Source organism: Chiloscyllium plagiosum, chromosome 4 (assembly GCF_004010195.1).
Source record: "Chiloscyllium plagiosum isolate BGI_BamShark_2017 chromosome 4, ASM401019v2, whole genome shotgun sequence".
NCBI lineage: Eukaryota > Metazoa > Chordata > Chondrichthyes > Orectolobiformes > Hemiscylliidae > Chiloscyllium > Chiloscyllium plagiosum.
Genome location: NC_057713.1, coordinates 43,809,022 through 43,830,415, shown reverse-complemented (window position 1 = coordinate 43,830,415; position 21,394 = coordinate 43,809,022). Strand labels below are relative to the sequence as shown.

Genomic DNA, 21,394 nt, shown 5'->3' with positions numbered 1-21,394 from the left:
GGGGTTCTGTCCTGGTGGCGGTTGGAGGGGCGGGGCTCAAGGGCGGAGGAGCAGGAAGTGGAGAAGATGCGGTGGAGGGCATCGTCGATCACGCCTGGGGGGAATTTGCGGTCTTTGAAGAAGGAGGCCATCTGGGTTGTACGGTATTGGAACTGGTCCACCTGGGAGCAGATGCGGCGGAGACGAAGGAATTGGGAATATAGGATGGTGTTTTTAAAGAGGGCAGGGTGGGAGGAGGTGTAGTTTAGGTAGCTGTGGGAGTTGGTTGGTTTAAAGTAAATGTCTGTGTTGATTCGGTCGCCCGAGATAGAAATGGAAAGGTCTAGGAAGGGGAGGGAGGAGTCTGAGACGGTCCAGGTGAATTTGAGGTCGGGGTGGAAGGTATTGGTAAAGTGGATGAACTGTTCAACCTCTTCGTGGGAGCACGAGGCAGCGCCGATACAGTCATCGATGTAGCGGAGGAAAAGGTGGGGGTGGTGCAGTGTAGCTGCGGAAGATGGACTGTTCCACATATCCTATGAAGAGGCAGGCATCGCTGGGGCCCATGCGGGTGCCCATGGCTACTTCTTTGGTTCGGAGGAAGCGGGAGGATTGGAAAGAGAAGTTGTTCAGGGTGAGGACCAATTCAGTCAGTCGAAGGAGGGTGTCAGTGGAAGGGTACTTGCCTCATTCCTGAAGAAGGGCTTATGCCCGAAACGTCGATTCTCCTGCTCCTTGGATGCTGCCTGACCTGCTGCGCTTTTCCAGCAACACATTTTCAGCTCTGGTCCAGTATTCACTAAAGTTCAGCAGGATGAAAGGGGATCTGATTGAAATGTATAAAATTCCAACTGGGCTGGCCAGACTCAGTGCAAAGAGGATGTTTTTTTCTAGCTGGAAGTCTAAAACCAGGGAACACACTCTCAGGATATGTGGGAGACCATTTAGGGCTGAGACAAGGAAGAGGTTCTTCACTCAAATGAATTCTGTAGAATTCTGTACCACAGAAGACTATGGAGGCCAAGTCACTGAATATATTCAAGGAAGAGAGAGAGACTTTTTCATATTTTAAAGTCCTGAAGGGTTATGGGGAGAAAGTGGGATATGGCATTGAAATAGAGGATCTGCTATGGCCAAATGAATGGTGCATCAGGCTCAAATGGCCTATTCCTAGTTTTTATGAACCCTGGCCTGCAAATTAGCATGCATTGGAAACCAAGGTGGCAACTCACTTAGGATGCTAGTCAGGACTACTCCAAGTGTTTCCTTTCAGGAGTTGAGAGGTGGTCAAAAATGAGTTGATTGTTATCATGTTGTGGTACTGGCTAGTCACTTTAATCCCTCCCCCAGAGTTTGTCATAAACATAGAGTAAACTAATTGTGTTTTTCTGGGACATGAAACAATATTAGGTCACTGCTGAGACACTGAACCTCCGGTTTGGGAAGAGAGGTCAGATGTTGATTTGTATCTGCACCCAGATAGCAATTTTCCATCTTCAGACTCTGCAGTGTTACCTTTATGATGAACCTTCTCTAAGATGGTGCAACATGCTGACATCGTGTGTGGCTTCAATTACTTCATATATTTCCTGTTTGTGGAGTGGATGTGTCCTCGGAACTTCCTCCAGGAATTTCAAGTCTTTTATCTGAACTGACCAAGGTTTGAGCCTCACACTGGAGCGCTCTCTCCAGTTGTTTAGGAACTGGTTCCTCTGTCAGTGAGATATTAGGTAGCTGTTGGAGGAGAGGGCTCAGGAAGTTGCCTGTACAATTGGCTGTTCAAACAGTGGGCAATGTTCAGTATGCAACCCTAGCCATTCCAAGCCTCATGACTGTTATACAACATCAAACACAAACAGAGAATCGAGGTAATTCTGAAATGCGGTGAGCTTCCAGAGGATTTGACTCCTGTTAGTTTTGGAATTAACATTAACATTAATTCCAGATCCCTCAGGATCTACATAGAACAATACAGCACAATACAGGCCCTTTGGCCCCTCAATGTTGTGCTGACCTTTTATCCTACTCTAAGATCAGAATAACCTACATACCTTTCGTTGTTTTAACTTCCATGTGCTTATCCAACAGTTGCTTAAATGTCCCGAATGTATCTGACTCTACTACCACTACAGGCAGTGCATTCCATGTACCCACCACTCTCTGAGTAAATAACCTGCCTCTGACATCTCCTGTAAACCTTCCTCCAATTACCTTAAAATTATGCCCCCTCGTGATGGACATTTCCACCTTGGGAAAAATGTCTGGCTATCTACTCTATGCCTCTCAACATCTTGTACACCTCTATCAAGTCACCTCTCATCCTTCTTCGCTGTCATGAGAAAAGCCCGAGCTCCCTCAACCTTTCTTCATAAGACATGCCCTCCAGTCAAGGCAGTATCCTTGTAAATCTCCATTGCACCCTCTTTAAAGCTTCCACATCTTTCCTATAATGAAACAACCAGAACTGAACACAATATTCCAAGTGTAGTGTAACTAGGACTCTGTAGAGCTGCAGCATAACTTCGCGGCTCTTAATCTCAATCCCCCTGTTCATGAAAGCCAACACACCATACATCTTCCTAACAACCTTATCAACCTGCGTGGCAACTTTGAGGGATCTATAGACATGGACTAAGAGACCCCTCTGTTCCTTCACACTGCCAAGACTCTTGCCTTTAACTCTGTATTCTGCATTCAATTTATACCATCCAAAGTGAATGATTTCACACTTTTCCAAGTTGAACTCCATCTACCACTTATCAACACTTGTCAATGTCTCGATGCAACCTACAACAGCCCTCCACACTATCCACAACTCTACCAAGCTTCGTGTCATCAGCACACTTACTAACCCACCCTTCCACTTTCTCATCCAAGTCATTTATAAAAATCACAAAGGGCAGAGGTCCCAGAACCGATCCCTGTTGAACACCACTGGTCACCGAGCTCCAGGCTAAACACTTTCTATCACCACTCTCTGTCTTCTATGGGATAGCTAATTCTGTCTCCAGACAGACTGGTTTCCCTGTATCCCCATGCCTCCTTATTTTCTGAATGACCTACCATGGGACCCTTATCAATTGTACATCACATCCACTGCTCTACCATCATCAATGTGTTTTGTCACATCCTCAAAGAATTGAATAAGGTGTGTAAGGCATGACTTGCCCCCTTGCAAAGCCATGCTGATTATCTCTACTCAAACTGTGGTTTTCTAAGTAATTATAAATCCTGTCTCTCAGAATCCTCTCCAATACTTTGCCCACCACTGACATAAGACTGACTGGTCTATAACTCCCAGGATTATCCCTATTCACTTTCATGAACAAGGGAATAACATTTCCCACCCTCCAATCATCTGGCAGTACTTCAGTGGACAGTGAGGACGCAAAGATCATCGCCAAAGGTGCAGTAGAGTATATCCCATCTGGCCCGGGGATTTATCTATCCTTACATTTTTCAAAAATTTTCAGCATATCATCCTTCCAAACATCAACCTGTTCCAGCATATCAATGTTTCATGCTGTCCTCAGAAGCGTCAAAGTCCTTCTCAGTCGTGAAACTGAAGCAACGTATGCATTCAGGACTTCCCCTACTTCCTCTGACTCCAGGCACAAGTTCCTTCCACTATCCCTGACTGGTCCTATTCTCATTCTGGCCATCCTCTTGTTCCTCACATAAGTGTAGAATACCTGAGGGTTTTCCTTAATCTGACCCGCTAAAACATTTTCATGCCCGCTTCTAGCACTCCTAAGTCCATTCTTCAATTCCTTCCTTGCTATTTTGTAACCCTCTAAATCCTTGTCCAATCCTCGCCCCCTTAACTTTAAAATCACTTTTCCTGATGACGAGATGTTCCACATCCCTTGTCACCTAAGGTTCTTTCAACCTACCATGCCTTCCTTGCCTCAGTGGGACAAACCTCTCCAGCACTATCAGCGGGTGTTTCATAAACAGCCTCCACATTTCTGTTGTGCATTTCCCTGAGAACATTTGTTCCCAATCTTGGCTCCCCAGTTCCTGCCTAATAGAATTGTAATTCCTCCTCCCCCAATTAAATGCTTTCCCATACTGTCTGCTCCTATCCCTCTCCATGAGTATGCTGAAGGTCATGGAGCTGCAATCACGATCACTGAAATGCTTTCCCACCAAGAAATCTGACATGTGGCATGATTCATTGCCAAGCACCAAATCTAGTATGGCTTCCACTCTAGTCGGCCTTTCTGCAGATTGTGGGAGGAACCCTTCCTGGATACACCTGACAAAAACTGCTCCATCCAAACTATTTGAACTAAGTAGGTTCCAATCAATATTAGAAAGTTAAAGTCACCCATGACAACAACCCTGCTACTTCTGCACATTTCCAAACTCTGCCTCCCAATCTGCTCTTCCGTGTCTCTGTTGCTATTGGGGGGCCTGTAGAAAGCTCCCAATAAAGTGACTGCTTCTTTCCTGTTTCTGACTTCCACCCATACTGACTGTGTACACAAACCCTCCTCGATGATCTCCCTTTCTGCAACTATGATACCTTCCCTAATAGGAGAAGGGCTTATGCCTGAAACGTCGATTCTCCTGTTCCTTGGATGCTGCCTGACCTGCTGTGCTTTTCCAGCAACACATTTTCAGCTACCTTCCCTAATAAGCAATGTCACTCCTCCACCTCTTTTACCTTCCCCACGCTATTCCTTTTGAAACATCTAAACCCTGGAACATCCAACAACCATTTCTGCCCCTGTGATATCCAAGTCTCTGCAAAGGCTGCAACATCATAGTTCCAAGTACTGATCCGTTCTCTTAAGCTTGTCAACCTTATTCCTGATACTTTTTGCATTAAAATAGACACACTTCAACCAATCACACTGACTGCACATTGTGCTATCAAGTGCCTATCCCTCCTCACAGACTTTCTGCACACTGTATCTATCTGTTCACAACCTACACCATCGTCTGATCCATAGCTCAGGTTCCCATCACTCCCCACCCCCTGGCCAATCTCATTTAAAACCCTTCTGAAGGGGTCTACCAAACCTCCCACCCAGAATCTTTGTGCCCCTCTAGTTCAAGTGCAACCCATCCTTCTTGTACAGATCCCACCTTCCTCAGAAAATATCCCAATGATCCACATATTTGAAGCCCTCCCCGCTACACCGCTATAGCCATGTGTGCATCTGCACTCACTCTATTGCTAGCTTTACTGCTAGGTTTACTCACCTGCCTTCCAGCTTCCAACCTAACTCCCTATATTCTCCTTTCAAGTCCTCCTCCCTTTCCGTACCTATGTCATTGATACCAATGTGTACACTACTTTTGGTTGCTCCCCCTCCCACTTAAGAAGCCTGTGGGCTCAATCTGAGACATCTCCGACTCTGGCAACTGGGAGGCAACACACCACGTCGGAGTCTCACTCGCGACCACAGAATCTCCTGCCTGTTCCTCTCACGATTGGCTCTCCTATCACTATTGCTCTCCTATTCCCCCCCCCTCCCCCCCCACTTTTCCTACTGAGCCACATAGCCAGGTTTAGTGCTAGACACCTGGCCGCTGTGGCATTCCCCTGGTAGGCTCCCCCCAACACTATCTGAAGCGGTAAACTTATTATTATTGAGGGGAAGACCATCAGAGGGGCTCCCTGCACTGTCTGACCCTTTCCTTCCCCTCTCCTGACAGTCACCCAGCTATATTTGTCCTGTAACTTAGGTGTGACTACCTCCATATAACTCTTCTCTTTCACCCCCTCAGCATCCCAAATGATTCGAAGTTCATCCAGCTCCAGCTCAGGTTCCCTAATGTGGTCTATGTGGAGCTGGAGTTGGGTCCACTCCTTGCAGGTGAAGTCAGCAGGGACACCAATGGTGACCCTTACCACCTCCTGCAAGAGGAGCATGCAACTGCCCTAGCCTCCATCCTGTTTGCTTTAAGTTACCAAGAAAGATTGAATAAATGGAAAAAACACAAAAGCCTTACCTCACCAAGCCTCCACACTTGGTCCTTTCTTTTTAGAGGAGGAGGGTTGGTGGGAGACTCTACACATGCTCCACAATTTGAGTTCTGTCGGTGAAATTCATTCTGTGTTCTTCAAAATGGTACTCCAATGGTAACTGTCTAAAATAAGCTGCTGCAGCTACAAACTTGCCATTTCCTCACATTTGTCCATCACTTGGCTACGCCTTACATCCTACCTTTCAGCAGCAGAAATATGCCATGGAGAGCCCACTAGAAAGGAGTCCTTTCCGTTGGAGACTTGGGTTGTACACTGTTGCATTTGAACTATGGGCCTCATTCCTGATGAAGAGCTTACGCCCAAAATGTCGATACTCCTGCTCCTTGGATGCTGCCTGACCTTTTCCAGCACCACACTCAGCTGTGCATTTCCAGCACCACACTCTCAATTCTGGTCTCCAGCACCTGCAGTCCTCACTTTCTCCTGTTCCTTATGGTAGTCTTATATAATAAAAGGTTAAGTAGATCTCCACATGTAGCTTTGTGGCCTGGTAAAAAAATACCATATTTATTTGGAATTACTTTTTGTTTTTAGTCCCTATTTGGCTTCCTAAAGGGGCTACTTTAAAAACTTTATTTGCACTTCAGCCCCGTACTTCCAGTAGATGGGCACCATGTGTAGAGAGGAGTAGACAGATGGACAGCTTCCTCCGTGACCTGTTTCTGGGATTGGCCAAATAGATTCCAGTAGCAGGATGTGGAGGGGTTGTCACTGAGAGGGAGCGTGGACTGTCGACTGGTACAATGTTGGGCACCGCAGGGGATAGGATGCATCATCACCCACAGCAATGATATTTTGATTTAATTTTGATAAACTTCTGTCACAACTTTCAAGGTTTCCATTGACCATTTCATTTTGTGTTTGTCACAATGCCCACTAGAGTCCTTCTAACTTGTTTAAAGTTTTATTCAAAAAGGTAGAAAGGGAGTTTGGTGGCAGCACACTATCCCAACCATTAGCTGGGAGTGGTTAGTTCCACAGCACTAATGACAATTAACACACCAAATTCACAAAATAAATGTCAACAGATAGACAAAACAAAAAAAAAGTGCTGAAATGACTTGCAACTTGTTCCAAGCACTTTCCAGTGACCATTCAATAAGTTTCAATTTCTTCACTGTTCTTAGAAACTTAAGGTCACTGTCACCTATAAGCAGATAATTGTGTGCAGGTTATTTCTGGCCTTGTTTAAATGTTTTATTGAAGCTCTTGTCTTTTTCAGAGACATACTCTGATCCCCTTTTACCTCTGGTGAAAATATGTGTGGAGTGCAATAGGTTTCCATACTTTACCTGATCTACACATGAAAAAGACAGAAATCCATGCAATTAAATAATTATTCAATAGTAGCCCTTGAACTGCACACTATCACTGACAGTATTCAACATATTAAAGTATTTAACATTATCACTTGCCTTATTCCGTTATTTCTAAATCTGAGTTAAGTTGTACAGGGCTACAGGAAAATGTGAGACTCAAAATTAGAGTCATTTGTGCCTTTCGGCTGAAGGCAAATCATTTTTTCCATCACTATTGAGAATAATATATCTCTGTTTAGACAAGAGTATTATCTTGCCTAACAACTGGCAGATTATGGTTTTCCAAATGTTATTTTAATTGCATGTCTGTTTGGATCTGCAATAAAATTTATTCTACCCAGACATTGTCAGTCTGATTTGGAGCCTCCTATCTGGAGGACCAGTGAATCTTTAATCTGGATTCTTTCTACTTGTCTGGCTTGGGTGGCCTTACAAGAGTTATGCTCCCATTTTGCAGTGAAAGATAGCAAAAGACAGGTAATATCAACAATACATTAGGTAACATGGTTTCCAGTTTTTGAAAAAACTTTCCACTGTCATTACACTGTCACTTGCAATTATTTAAGCCAAATATTCTCTTCTGATTTGTAATTAACTATGAATGTTGTTCAATTTGTGTGCAAGTGAGGTGAATATTAGATCGTATTGCAATTCTTGTTCATTTCATTTCAGAGCCAAATGTAATTTCAAGATGTTTTCCTTTCTAATCTATGGGTTTGAACTGATGGAAATATTTCTACTTGCAGAAATAAAGAAAGGTCAATGATTGGAGCCCAGTGGTTTAGCTGGTTTATCACAAGTAGCCATGATTGATTCTTTTCCTTCTATTGTTGCAGTTTCATACTCTGTTGACTGTCTTGAGCAATGAGACAAATATGAAAATAGAAGGAAAGAAAAATAAGTGCTCTAAAACTGAAATAATATATAAGCACACACAACTGACCTGTCTGCTTTTGCTTTCATTAATATTGACGACCTGGTTTATATATTCTCAACATTTCAGTATATATTCATAAATTTACAAGACTAAGGATAGAAAAGTATGGAACATTGAAAGATACTGTCTACTATTAATTTCCATGATCCCATTCTCCATAGAACAGTTCTGTTAATACTTCAGGTTAATGTTTCAGAACATGAAGAAGGGTCACTGGATCCAAAACGTTAACTCTGCTTTCACTTCACAGCTGTTGCCAGACATGCTGAGTTTTTCCAGCAGTTTTTGATTTTGTTTCTGATTACTAACATCCTCAGTTCTTTGGGATTTTTTTTCTGGAAATTAGGATCACAAATCTTTTACAAAACAAAAGTTAATCTTTTATCCCAAAGTGTAGCCAACAGTTTTAAATAGTAACAACCTCAATCGATCCCCCCCCCACCTTCCAGTCCATGCTGTGCCAGATTGAAACACTCGTACTGCAATGTTCCTGTGTTTTTCTCAAAATTAATTTCTTAGCACTTTAATCATCAGCCTCAAACCCTTGCCTTTCTTTTCACCCATCTCGTGACTTTTACCTTTGTTCCATTACACCTTTCTTCTATTCCACTAAACATTGCCCATTATTAACAAGGATTGGGAGTTTTATTTGATGAAGTTATCCAAAGTGTAAGTGGAGGGAAACAACTTGCTTTCACAAAGTAGGTTTGGCACGGTGCAAAGAAGGTAAGGTGGAAGTATGAAGCTGAGAGAAGATAGGATTTGATGATACCAGGGAGGGGTCAAGTAGAGAAGGATCAGATGCGGCATTACACTGGGAAAAAGTGCACTTCACTAGCATAGAGGAGTGAATATCTTAAAAGTGTGAGAAAGTTGGGAGCTTATTTTTAAGATATGGAATGTATCATGATAGCCTCTTCTGAATTCCTACAGTTTTTAGAATTGTAAAAAATTTTCAGCAACTTGATGGAATGCTTTTTCACATTTCCTGCATTGGTTTTATACTATACAAAATGACACAATCTTGTGATTAACTTCTCCAATTACTTCTGTATTGTGTGAGAGATGGAAGGAATGTATGCATGGTAAAAAGAACAAGGAGAAAAATGCAAAGAAACTCAGGATGAATATATATCAGTTAATTATTTTCCAAATTCATTTATTCATTAAGCTTTCTTCCTACTGTAGTTATTGATATTGTTTTGGAGATTGAATATGTACCCATTTTTAAAGTTAATTTTCCCTCTCAGGGCAATGTACTCCTTGATCAAGTGCGTGGTTTGGATAATTTGTTTCCCAGGCTTTTAACTTTATCAGCAATACTCTGATCTAAATATTGTAAGGCTGTAGAAACAGCTTGGAATTAACCTTTCTCTGGACATCAATTCCTCCTGTTTTAAATCTCTCTCTTTGCAATTTCATATGTAGTAACATGTTAGAGATGGAGAAGATATCAGAGTAGAGGAGATTAACCTTATATGTGTTTTTGAGATAAAAGAAAATATTGCAGATGTTGGAAACCTAAAACCAAAAAATCTGCAAACATTCAGCAGGTCTGATAGCATATGTGAAGAGAGTTCTGATGAAACGTAATCCTCTTGGAAATATTTGATAACACTTTTTTCTTCACAAGTGTTGCAAGACCTTAAAAAATGTTGCTGTATTTTATGCTATCATTTTTGTTTCTATGATTTGGTATCATTTGCTATTTTCTTTTGTTTAATACTCCTCTCATTTACAAAATGCACACTTTCTGTCATTTCAGAATGTTTAGAAAACCTAACTTTCTTGAACCTGAATAAAAACAAGTTGACAACCTTGCCTGAAGAGATATGCAGGTAAAATAATTCTTCTATTACATTGTTATTTGTTACATCAAGTCACCACAGTCACCTCTCCATCTATTCTAAATGTGATACAGCACTGTTCTGCATTTGAAACTTCTTCACCCAGAGAGTGGTAGATATCTGGAATGCTCTGCCCCAGAAGGCAGTGGAGGCCATGTCTCTGGATATTTTCAAGAAAGAGATGGATAGAGCTCTTAAAAATAGTGGAATCAAGCGTTATGGGGATAAGGCAGGAACAGGATACTGATTGTGGATGATCAGGCATGATCATAATGAATGGTGATGTAGGCTCGAACGGCTGAATGGCCTACCCCTGCACTTATTGTCTATTGAATGCCACATCCAATCTTCTTGTATGTTTCCAGAGTGACCATTGATAAATGTTTGACAATGATAGTAGAATTACAGGCAAACCTTTTCCTGTCCTCACCTGACATCTCACATGGCTACTCTCAAACAAGTGATGAACTAAATCCTGGCTTAGATTAAATAACTCAGCACCTACTGTAAATTAAATCTGAAGCTTCTGGTTTACATGGTTCAGTACCACATGTGTGTTTATATACAAATGGTAGGCAGGGATGTCTAAATAGTGTGTTTTTAGCCAATTCTTGAAACTCCAAATAGTCCATAATAATTAGGAACTCTGGATATTAACTCATTAACTTTGACCCCACTTTTTTGGATTAATGTACCAACATTGTCAGACAATGTATATATGATACGGGTATGTAGAAATGTGCAGAACAATATTTTGTTTAAATTGAGTGCTATTAAATTAGGTGTAAGACACATTCCTTGTGATGGATAATTTTTGAGCCTGAAATTATATAAAAATGCAATAGAGTATACTTTAACAAACAGTATTATGTTAATAGTGTTTACAAGTTTCTACAGTTTACGAGTGTTTAACCAATAACAGAATCTTAGGACGGTCTGGTAAATTAAGACCAGTTTAAGATTTTCTTTTGGTAAAAAGGACATGATCTGTAAAGGGGACCACTGTATCATTACAAATGATGAATGTTGTTTTGCAGGCTGGCACAGCTCAAATATCTTACTGTGAACAACAACCAACTGGAGAGCGTTCCAAGCAAACTTTGTCTCCTACAACATCTTTGTGAACTACATTTAGCACACAATAAACTCAAATCACTTCCACATGACATTGGATATTTGACTAATCTCAAGAAGCTTTCTGTGCCAAGGAATGAAATCCAGGTGCTCCCTGAAGTAAGTTATCATGAAATAGAATTTCTCATTGTATTAAATTAAATATATACATTAAAAGTATTGTCCATTGATTTTCGGAGGGATTCTCCCATTCATCTCCTGTGACCTTAGTGAGAGATCCATAAAATCCTGGAAAATCATGTAAAAATGATTTTCCTGTGCTGCTGTGGATATTCAGTTGAAATTGTGTAACTTAACTTGCATTTATATAATATGTCATCTTTCAGAAGTCACAAAGTGCTCTACAGTTAATGGACTAATTAATTATTGGTGTTTGTTTTGTAGATAAAGATGACAAGCACTTTTGTGTACAGAATACTTAGAAAGTAGTGAGACAAATGTCTAGAAAAAATGGTTTTAGTGGTATTTTGTGAGAGAAGGATGAAGGTCGATGCAAAGAAAAGCTCTCACTCTTTTTCAAATAGTGTCATGGAAAATCATTGCATTAATCTGAGCAGGCAGGCAGGACCTTAAAGTAACAACTTATTTGAAAGATGATATTTCTAGACAATGCAGCAGTCTCTTGGTGCTGTCTGTTTCAGTTATATGTTTGAATTTACAGTGAAGCTTGAATTTTCAGTTTTCTGACTTGGGTGAATATTATTAATTGAGTTCATATGTAGATGTGTGCTGTCAGCCCAAAATGATGGTATGTTCACGATCTGCATATAATTGAATAAAATGTTATAAAATGTCTGAGTGAAAATTTGTACTAAAAAAAATTTGGCTCACTTGTGAAAATCACTGTTATCAATTTATTCCAGACAATGATGGATTAGTAAAGAAAGCTGTTCTGTAGATAGTTGGAATTTGTTATTGTCTCAGTTGGAGGGCTAAGATGACCTTAATGATCAATCCATGTATTATGGCTTAATTGTTTGCAGGAGGAAACAATCTACTTTGATAATAATAATGTCAAGAAACAAAAAGAGCAATATTCAGGAGATTTTAGGACAGAGGATAGTGGATTTCATATTTTAAAGTCATGGTTCAAGTAAGGATATTCTTAATTTCTGTGTAATTGAGGGTGATCAACATATCTTTTTGACATCTCATTTAGGTATATTAGAAACATTTACTTATTTGAAAAATTTAAGAAATGCACGGCTGAGAAAAGACTGTTTAGCGCAAAGCTGTTTATTTTTCTCGTCTATTAATACACCAATCAATGTGGAAAATAATTATATGTTGAACAATCTGACCAGTTTTTTTGTCTCTGATTAACTTGCTTACTAGATTATTCCTAACTATAAGCAAAATATTGTGGATGCTAGAAATCTGAAATAAAAACAATGATGGGAAATCTGAGCAAGTCTGTGGAGAAAGAAACAGAGTGAGTGTTTCAAGTCCATAGTGACTCTGCTACCAGACCTGTTGAGTTTCTGAGATTACTGCTAATATTATCAGTTCCTGTTTCTTCTTTATCTGATCTAAATTTAATTAATATTTACATGGTCTGGAACTGCTTTCTTCAGATTTTTTGAAATCATAAATTTACTTTATTTGAATTCTTTATTATTTTATGTATGTCAGTGAGGTTCCTTCTAGTCCACGTTCATTAATGCTTAAATTTCTCTAATTCTTAGTTCCAAGTGGTCCCCTTTTATATTGAGGTTCAATTTTGTTCCATGTAATTGTTATGTAGTTTTGTCTAAGTATTATAGTATGATACAATGACTATTATGAAACTTTAACTGCAGTTTCACTACTTTATTATGAAGTATTAACACACCTTCTGCAGACTCCTATTCTAGCTATACATGGAAGCATTTTTTCTTAATAGCTTTGCAAAATTGTCTTGGCAAAGAGAGGAGTGTGTCTGTGATTACTCCCAGCTCTTTTTTCCCAAGGCTCCTTCTGCTAATTCTGATCCATTCACTGTATGCTTACGCTTGCTTTTTTTTCGAATGTTGTGTAATTATTTTATAATCATCAATATGTGCTTGTTTAAATGATTGTCCAAGCATTGACATCTGCATGACTCCATTTGATATTTTCCCTGGGTTTGACAGTATTGAGTAGATTTTCAGAATTTTCTCTTTGGTACAAAGTTTAACCAAGTGGAAAAACAATTGGGATACTGACCTCCATGTTTGAATTTCTGATTCATTACCACATTAAGTCAGGTCCTATGTTGGAAACATGCTCATAACTGTGCTGCATAATTTGTTTAAAGAACACTTTTTAAAACAATACCCTCATTTTAAGCTAAGTTCTTGTGGCTTTTAGTTTAATTCTTAATTTTTAAAAAGAATTTTATTTTAAAACTTCCATTAATCTAACTTAATTATATTATTAGAAGTGTCACCATTTACATAATTTTTGCAGCATTCGCAAATAGGTTATGGAAGTTTATCAGCCAGAATCATCAACTTGTAAATTATACTGGTTGTTTCTTGAATTAATGTTTTACCCTCCAGCCTGACCCTTGGAACAGATTCCTTTCCTCTTTTTTTTAACCAACCAAACAATTCTTGAAATTATGATCAGCGTTGAACATGGCATCCAATTTGTCAGCCACAAAATCCTAGAGGTAACAATTGGATCAACTATCAATTATAGGTTAGATTTTTTACATTGGTACCATTTCCACCCAACTCTTCACTGTCCAGTCCCTTGATCATACACAATTTACTGCAGACTGAGGGCTTCACCTCAAAAAACCCAATCCTCAATCCATAGCCTACCTGCCTGCACTGGTGAAATAATTGCTGCCTGATGAGAATATTTTATTAAGTGGTCCTTAAGTATCATCAATTGACCAATTAAGGGCCTCAATCCATCAGCTGATAGGAAGATGGAAACTTAGCCTTTCTGCCCAGAACTTAATGTAGGTACAGTTTAGAAAATGTAGGTACAGTTTAGAAACTAACAAAGCTCAGGGACACCACCACCGCCCCTAATTAAGTTGTACCTCTGTCTCCTCTTGTAGATGGGAATTCCAAATTTCTGATACATTCCCATCTCCAAGAGTGTTTTTGCTGGAGACAGGGCAGACTGGCTTTGACATTATGATGTGGAGGTGCCGGTGTTGGACTGGAATGGACAAAGTTAAAAAACACAGCACCAGGTTATAGTCCAATAGATTTATTTGGAATTACTAGCTTTTGGAGCTTTGCTCCTTCATCAGGTGGCTGTAGAGCAGGATCATAAGACACAAAATTTATAGCAAAAGATCACAGTGTCATACAACTGGTATGATATATTGAACAAACCTAGAAAGCTAAGTCTTTCATCTTTTAGAATGCATTGCAGGTTTTGGTTCATTAATATGTAACTCCCAGAACTTCCTTCAACTCACAGTCTCAAGATAACATAAAGTCTATTAAAAAAAAAGTGACATCCCAGCTCAGACAATGCATTAAAGGTGTGAGATTAGAGTCTGTCTGTATCTCAATCTTGAGTCAGACCAGTTCTAGGAATTTATAAAATGTTACATGGATTGGCCTGCATTGATGTGATTACTCCCAGCTCTTTTTTTTCCCCAAGGCACATTGTGCTAATTCTGATCCATTCACTGTAGACTTAACTATCACTATTTTTTCAAATGATGCGTAATTATTTTGAGATCATCAGTATGTGCTTTGTTTAAATGATATTCCAAGTATTGACATCTGCATGACTCTGAAAGCTAGTACTTCCAAATAAACCTAATGGACTATAACCTGGTGTTGTGTGATTTTTAACTTTTATCTACAGATAGTAATGGAAAGTCCGTTAGAATCAGTTAAGCACCAACTTGAGCACAAATTGGTGATGGCGTCAATATCATCTTAATGGCAGATGGAAAGTTACCCTGCTGAGATCTTGGAGTAATTATTCACAGATCCCTGAAGTCACAGAGGCATGAACGTGATAATTAAGAAGGCATATAGGGCACTTGCTTTCATCGGTTGTGGCATGGAATGTAAGAGCAAGGAGGTAATGTCGGAGTTGTATAGAGCGTTGGAAAGTACTGGAGTACAGTGTGCAGTTCTGGCCACCTCACTACAGGAAGAATGCAATAGTACTAGAGGGGATACAGAGGAAGGTTTACCAGTAGGTTGCTTTGGTTGGAGCAAATAAGCTATAAGGTTTGACTAGATAGGCTTGGATTGTTTTCTTTAGAGCAGAGAAGACTGAGGGGGGACATGATTAAGGTGTATAAGATTATAAGGGGTATGGACAGGGTGAGTAGGGAGCAGCTGTTTCCCTTGGTTAAGGGTTCAGCCATAAATGTGGCATAATTTTAGAATAAGGGTCAGGAGATTCAGAGGGATTTAAGGAAAAGATTTTTCTCTCAGAGGGTAGTGCAAATCTGAATTGCACTACCTGGGAAGGTAGTGGAGGCCAGGAACCTTACAACCTTTAAAAAATGCGGTGCTGGAAAAGCACAGCCGTTCAGGCAGCATCTGAGAAGCAGGAGAATTTACGTTTTGGGCATACGCCCTTCATCAGGAACCCTGACAGAAGTGTACACTTTGGATTTTTAAAATATTAAATCATTTTTGGAGGGAAACAACATCTGTGAACCCTCATCATCCTCCACCTACATCAGTAATACTCGTCAGTGCTTATGGAAGTGTCAGTTGGCAACAGTCTCTGATAATTACACCTCCAGTCTTTGCAGTTGTCCATTGTCTTTAATGGAATGTGGAATACAGAGATAACTTGTTAACTGAATATCTTTCAAAAGTTCATATCGGTGATGGTCCTCAGACATATAGGTGATGGCCCTATGACAGCAGATTGCACTTGCAATTACAGATTTTACTTACAATATGTACTTCGATTTCATGTCACATATTCTTTGATGTGTATAGCTCAAGGGAATGTACTTAGGTTCTGGTCTTTCTTGGACAGTGGTAGTCTGCATCACTATTGTGAACAACAAATAATTTTCTTGCACCAAGTTGATGGTCCTCCAAGAGAGCTAATGTTTGTTTTGGTAGGGTTCCAGGGAATATCCCATAGAGGATAGGTATTAACAGTATTAACAGTATCAAGGTAGATGTCAGATATTTCCCAAACAACTGCAGCTAGCAGGCTCTATATAGTGGTGCTATGAATATGACTGTGCATAAAGGGGATGCAGGGGCTATTTTTCCCAACATTCAAGCTACACTTTAGTAATATTTGCAAGCAATGAGGTACCCTACCAAATAATTTTGACCCTCTTCATAAGAACATACAAAATATCAATAGGAGTAAGTCATTTGGCATCTTAAGATGGTTCCACTATGCAAATAGATCATGGCTGATCTGTTTATGGCTACAACTCCCTTTTTCTGCTTGTCATCTTCCCCAACCCCCAGAAACTCTTCAAGATCAAAGCCTGTCTAACTCAGTCATGTGCATTTTCAGTGACTCATCTTTGCTGCTGTTTGCATTACATCATTCCAAAACTGAACAACCCTCTGAGAGAAGAAAGATCTCTATCTTAAATGGGAGGCCCACTGTTCCCTCTACTTGATTGCCCATGAATATTCTCACAATATTCAACATGTCAAACTCCATAGAATTTTATCTGTTTCCAAAGATCAACATTCATTCTTCTAAACTCCAATGAGTAGAGGCCCAACCTGTTAAATCTTTCCTCATAAGACAACCCCTTCATCTCAGGAAGCAACCTGGTGACCCTTCCGTGAACTGCCTTCAAAGCAAGTACATCCTTCCTTAATTAAGGAGTTTGAAACTATACACAGTGGCGTGGTCTCACCAATAAGTTGCAATTACTTCCCTTCTTTTATGTTTCATCTTCTTTATGATAAAGACCAACATTCCATACCTTCCTCATTACCCATTGTTCGAAACGTCAACTCTCCTGCTCCTTGGATGCTGCCTGACTGGCTGTGCTTTTCTAGTGCCGCACTTTTTGACACTAGATTTTTTTTTAGATTAGATTACAGTGTGGAAACAGGCCCTTCGGCCCAACAAGTCCACACCGATCCGCCGAAGCGAAACCCACCCATACCCCTACATTTACCCCTTACCTAACACTACAGGCAATTTAGTATGGCCAATTCACCTGACCCTGCACATCTTTGGATGGTGGGAGGAAACCGGAGCACCCGGAGGAAACCCACGCAGACCCACGGGGAGAACGTGCAAACTCCACACAGTCAGTCACCTGAGGCGGGAATTGAACCCGGATCTCTGGCGCTGTGAGGCAGCAGTGCTAACCACTGTGCCACCGTGCCGCCCACAAATTACCCATTGTATCTGCTTATGTTTTCTGATTGGTGTCTAAGGGTACACAGATCCTGTTCCATAGCCTTCTGAAGTCTCTCTCTATTTAAATAATATTCTGATAAAAGCAAAACACTATGGGTGCTAGAGATCTGCAACAAGAGCAGAATGTGTTGGAGATTCAGCAGGTCTGACAGCATCTGTGGAGAAAGAAACAGAGTTAATATTTTGAGTCCTCAGCACTTTCTGATAATCTAACCTATTGATAAAGTGACAAAGGATTAGTTGGCTCTCTGTCGAAACAACATGGCTTTATTCTTGTCACAAGTTATTTTGGCTCCCAGATCAAACTATTTATTTATCGGTCTGTTAATAGACAGAGGCTCTGATTAGAAGATGGGGACATTCCATGTACAATGGAATCTTTGTTCTGAGCATGAAGTGGCTTGAATTTGTCACGCTTTCAGATGTACTTAGCAAAATGGATGATACAACACATGACCAATACACCAGAGTATTGTTCATGTTGTGCAATAAGATTCAATCGTAAGATCTTTCCCCATGCATAATTTTGGACAACATCCACTTAGCACTTCAGCCTCAGCTTTTGCACTGGTGCAAATATTCCTGTTTTGTAGCTTAACCAGATTGACTACTCCCTTTTAGGTATGTCTGATGCTGCTCCTGGCATAACTCCGACATTCTTTGTTGGACCAGGGAATGATCCCTGGCTTGATTGTAATGGTTGAGTGGGGGATATGCCAGAACCTTGTGTTGGAACATGATTCTGCCACTCACAGTCCACAACACCCCATGGATACCTACTCTCAAATTGCTACATCTGTTCAAAGTCGATCCCATTCAGCATGACCACATGCCAAACAGATCGTGCCACACAGCATGATGTAAGGTATTATCAGTGTGAGACTGGACTTCATCTCCAAAAGGATGTTATTTACCAGATTAGATTCCCTACAGTGTGGAAACAGGCCCTTTGGCCCACCAAGTCCACACTGAGCCTCTGAAGAGCAACCCACCCAGACCCGTTTCCCTCTGACTAATGCAGCTAACACCATGGGCAATTTAGCATGGCCAATTCACCTGACCTGTATATCTTTGGACTGTGGAGGAAACCCACGCAGACACGAGGAGAATGTGCAAACTCCACACAGACAGTTGCCCGAGGCTGGAATTGAACCTGGGACCCTAGTGCTGTGAGGTAGCAGTGCTAACCACTGAGTTGTGATGATCACTTTTAAAGTGCTGTCACGGGCAGATGCATTAGCAGGCACACTAGTGAGGATGAAGTCTAGTAAGTTTATCCCTTTTGTAGGTTACCTGCTACATACCCAGTCCAGCAGCCATGATCTTTAGGACCTGACCAGTTTGATCATTAGTGCTGCTGTCATAACACTCTGTGATAGATATTGAAATACATAGCACATTCTATGCCCTTGCTACCCTCAGTGCTTCCTCCAAGTGTTCTTCAACATGCATGAGTATTGATTAATTAGCCGAGGGAGTGTAGTATGTGGTAACCAGCAGAATGTTTCCTTCTCCATGTTTGATCTGATGCCATGAGACTTCCTAGTGTCTGGAGTGAATGTTGAGGACTTCCAGGCAACTGTGTCTCAACTATCCACCATTGTAGTGCCACTGCTTTGCAACCTATCCTCCTGATGGGAAAGGAAATATCCAGGGATGGTGATGGTGGTGTCTGGGACATGATAAGGTTTGATTCCACGAATATGTCATGCTGTTGCTAGTCTGTGAGTCTCCCAATTTTGGAATAAGCCCCCAAATGTTAGTAAGGAGGACATTGAAAATTGAGAGGGCTGTTCTTTTGCTGTTGTCCTTTCCAGTGTCTTTGATGGCCTCAGGTTAAATCACCACCAGTCGCTTCTCTCTCTAATAAGAGAACAGCCCCTATGGTCTGATAAGACTATGGTGACACAGCAACCATCTGCTTTGGTTTCTTTTTGCAGACTTTGTAGCAATTGATACAACTGAATGGCTTGCATGGGTAGTTTCAGAGATAGTTAAGAGTCAAACAACCACATTGCTATGCATCTGAAGTCACATGTAGACTGGACCAGGTAAGGAAGGCTGATTTCATGAGGGGAGGCCTAGTGGTATTATTGCTGGACTGTTAATCCAGAGTACCAGATAATGTTCTGAGGACCAGGGTTTGAAGTGATTCAGTAGTTGACAAAGAGACAAAGATAGATGAGGACCTGGAAGCAATCATTATTACGGAAGAGGTAGGGTTAGGCAAGCTAATGCAGCTAACGATAGTCAAGCAATGATGGAATGCATCTCAGGGTACTAAAAGAGATGGTGGGAGAAATAGCAGGTGCACTGATATTAATTTTCCAAAATTCGCTGGACTCTGGAGCAGTCCCAACAAATTGGAAAACAGTAAATGTGATGCCACTGTTTAAAAAGTGAGGTAGACAAAAGATGTGAATTATAGAGCGGTTAGCTTAACCTTTGTAGTGGGATCTATTATCAAGGAAGAAATTGCAAGGCATCTTGATAAAAATTGCCCCGTTGGGCGGATGCAGCCTGGGTTCTTGAAGGGCGGGTCGTGCTTAATAAATTTTTTTGGAATTCTATGAAGAAATTAGGTGCAAGGTAGACAACAGGGACCCATTGGATTTGGTGTACCTAGATTTCCAATAGGACTTCAACAAGGTGCTGCACAAGAGGCTGCGGCATCAGATAAGGATGCATGGCATTATGAGTAAAGTATTAGCATGGATAGATGATTGGTTGACTAACAGGAAGCAAAGAGTGGGGATAAATGAGTGTTATTCTGGTTGGCAGTCAGTGACTCGTGGTGTGCCTCAGAGATCGGTGTTGGGACTGCAATTATTCACAATTGGCATGGATGATTAGGAGTTGGGGACTGCTTGTAATGTGTCAAAGTTTGCACATGACACTAAGATGAATTGAATTGAATTGAATTTATTGTCATGTGTACCGAGGCACAGTGAAAAGCTTTGTCTTGTGAGCAATACAGGCAGATCACATTGTTAAATAGCATAGATAAGTAAATAATAGGTAAACAGCAGCAAAGACCAAAACACAGGCACAGGCAAATGCTAAGAGTTTGTGAGTCCATTCAGTATTCTAACAACAGTAGGGTAGAAACTGTTTCAAAATCAGCTGGTGCATGTGTTCAGGCTTCTGTACCTTCTTCCAATGGTAGAAGTTGTAGAAAAGCACTGCCAGGGTGGGATGGATCTTTGGGAATGCTGACAGCCTTTTCTTGACAGCAGGCTGGTAGATCGATTCTATAGATGAGAGGTTGGCCTTTGTGATCGTCCGGACTGAGTTCACCACTCTCTATAACCGTCGCTGATCTTGAATGGTACAGTTGCCATACTAGGTAGTGATACATCCAGACAGAATGCTCTCGATGGCGCGCCTATAAACATTGGCAAAGGTATTTGCTGTCATGCCAAATTTTCAGCTGCCTGAGGAGGAGATGTTGTTGGGCCTTTGCAACCAGTGCGTCCACATGAAGAGTCCAAAAAAGCTTGTTGTTGATGACCACTCCCAGGAGCTTGACACCCTCCACTTGTTCCACCTCTGTGCTGTTAATGTGTTGGGGGGCATGAGTAACATTCTGCCAAAAGTTAATAATGAGTTCCTTGGTTTTGCCGGCATTGAGAGCTAGGTTATTCTCAGTGCACCATTTTTCCAAGTCTTCCACCTCCTGTATGTATTCTGTTTCGTCACCATCTGAGATTTGACTGACTATGGTGGTGTCATTAGCGAACTTTGTAAATGGCATTAGTTTGGTATTTGGCAACACAGTCATGGGTATACAGTGAGTACAGTAGGGGGCTGAGTACGCACCCCTTGGGGGGGCTCCAGTGTTGAGTGTTAGTGAGGATGAAATGTT

The 21,394-nt window shown here is 40.9% G+C and overlaps 1 protein-coding gene across 4 annotated transcripts in view; it reads left to right on the top strand.

Annotated features, from left to right (window-relative positions):
- Positions 1-21,394, top strand: part of lrrc69 (leucine rich repeat containing 69) — a 79,721-nt gene that overhangs the window by 13,669 nt on the left and 44,658 nt on the right. For all 4 annotated transcript variants that reach the window (XM_043688096.1, XM_043688095.1, XM_043688098.1 and 1 more), the window contains exons 3-4: positions 10,002-10,074; positions 11,121-11,316. In XM_043688096.1, the coding sequence (XP_043544031.1) occupies positions 10,002-10,074; positions 11,121-11,316 (269 nt within the window). The remainder of the gene's footprint in view (positions 1-10,001; positions 10,075-11,120; positions 11,317-21,394) is intronic.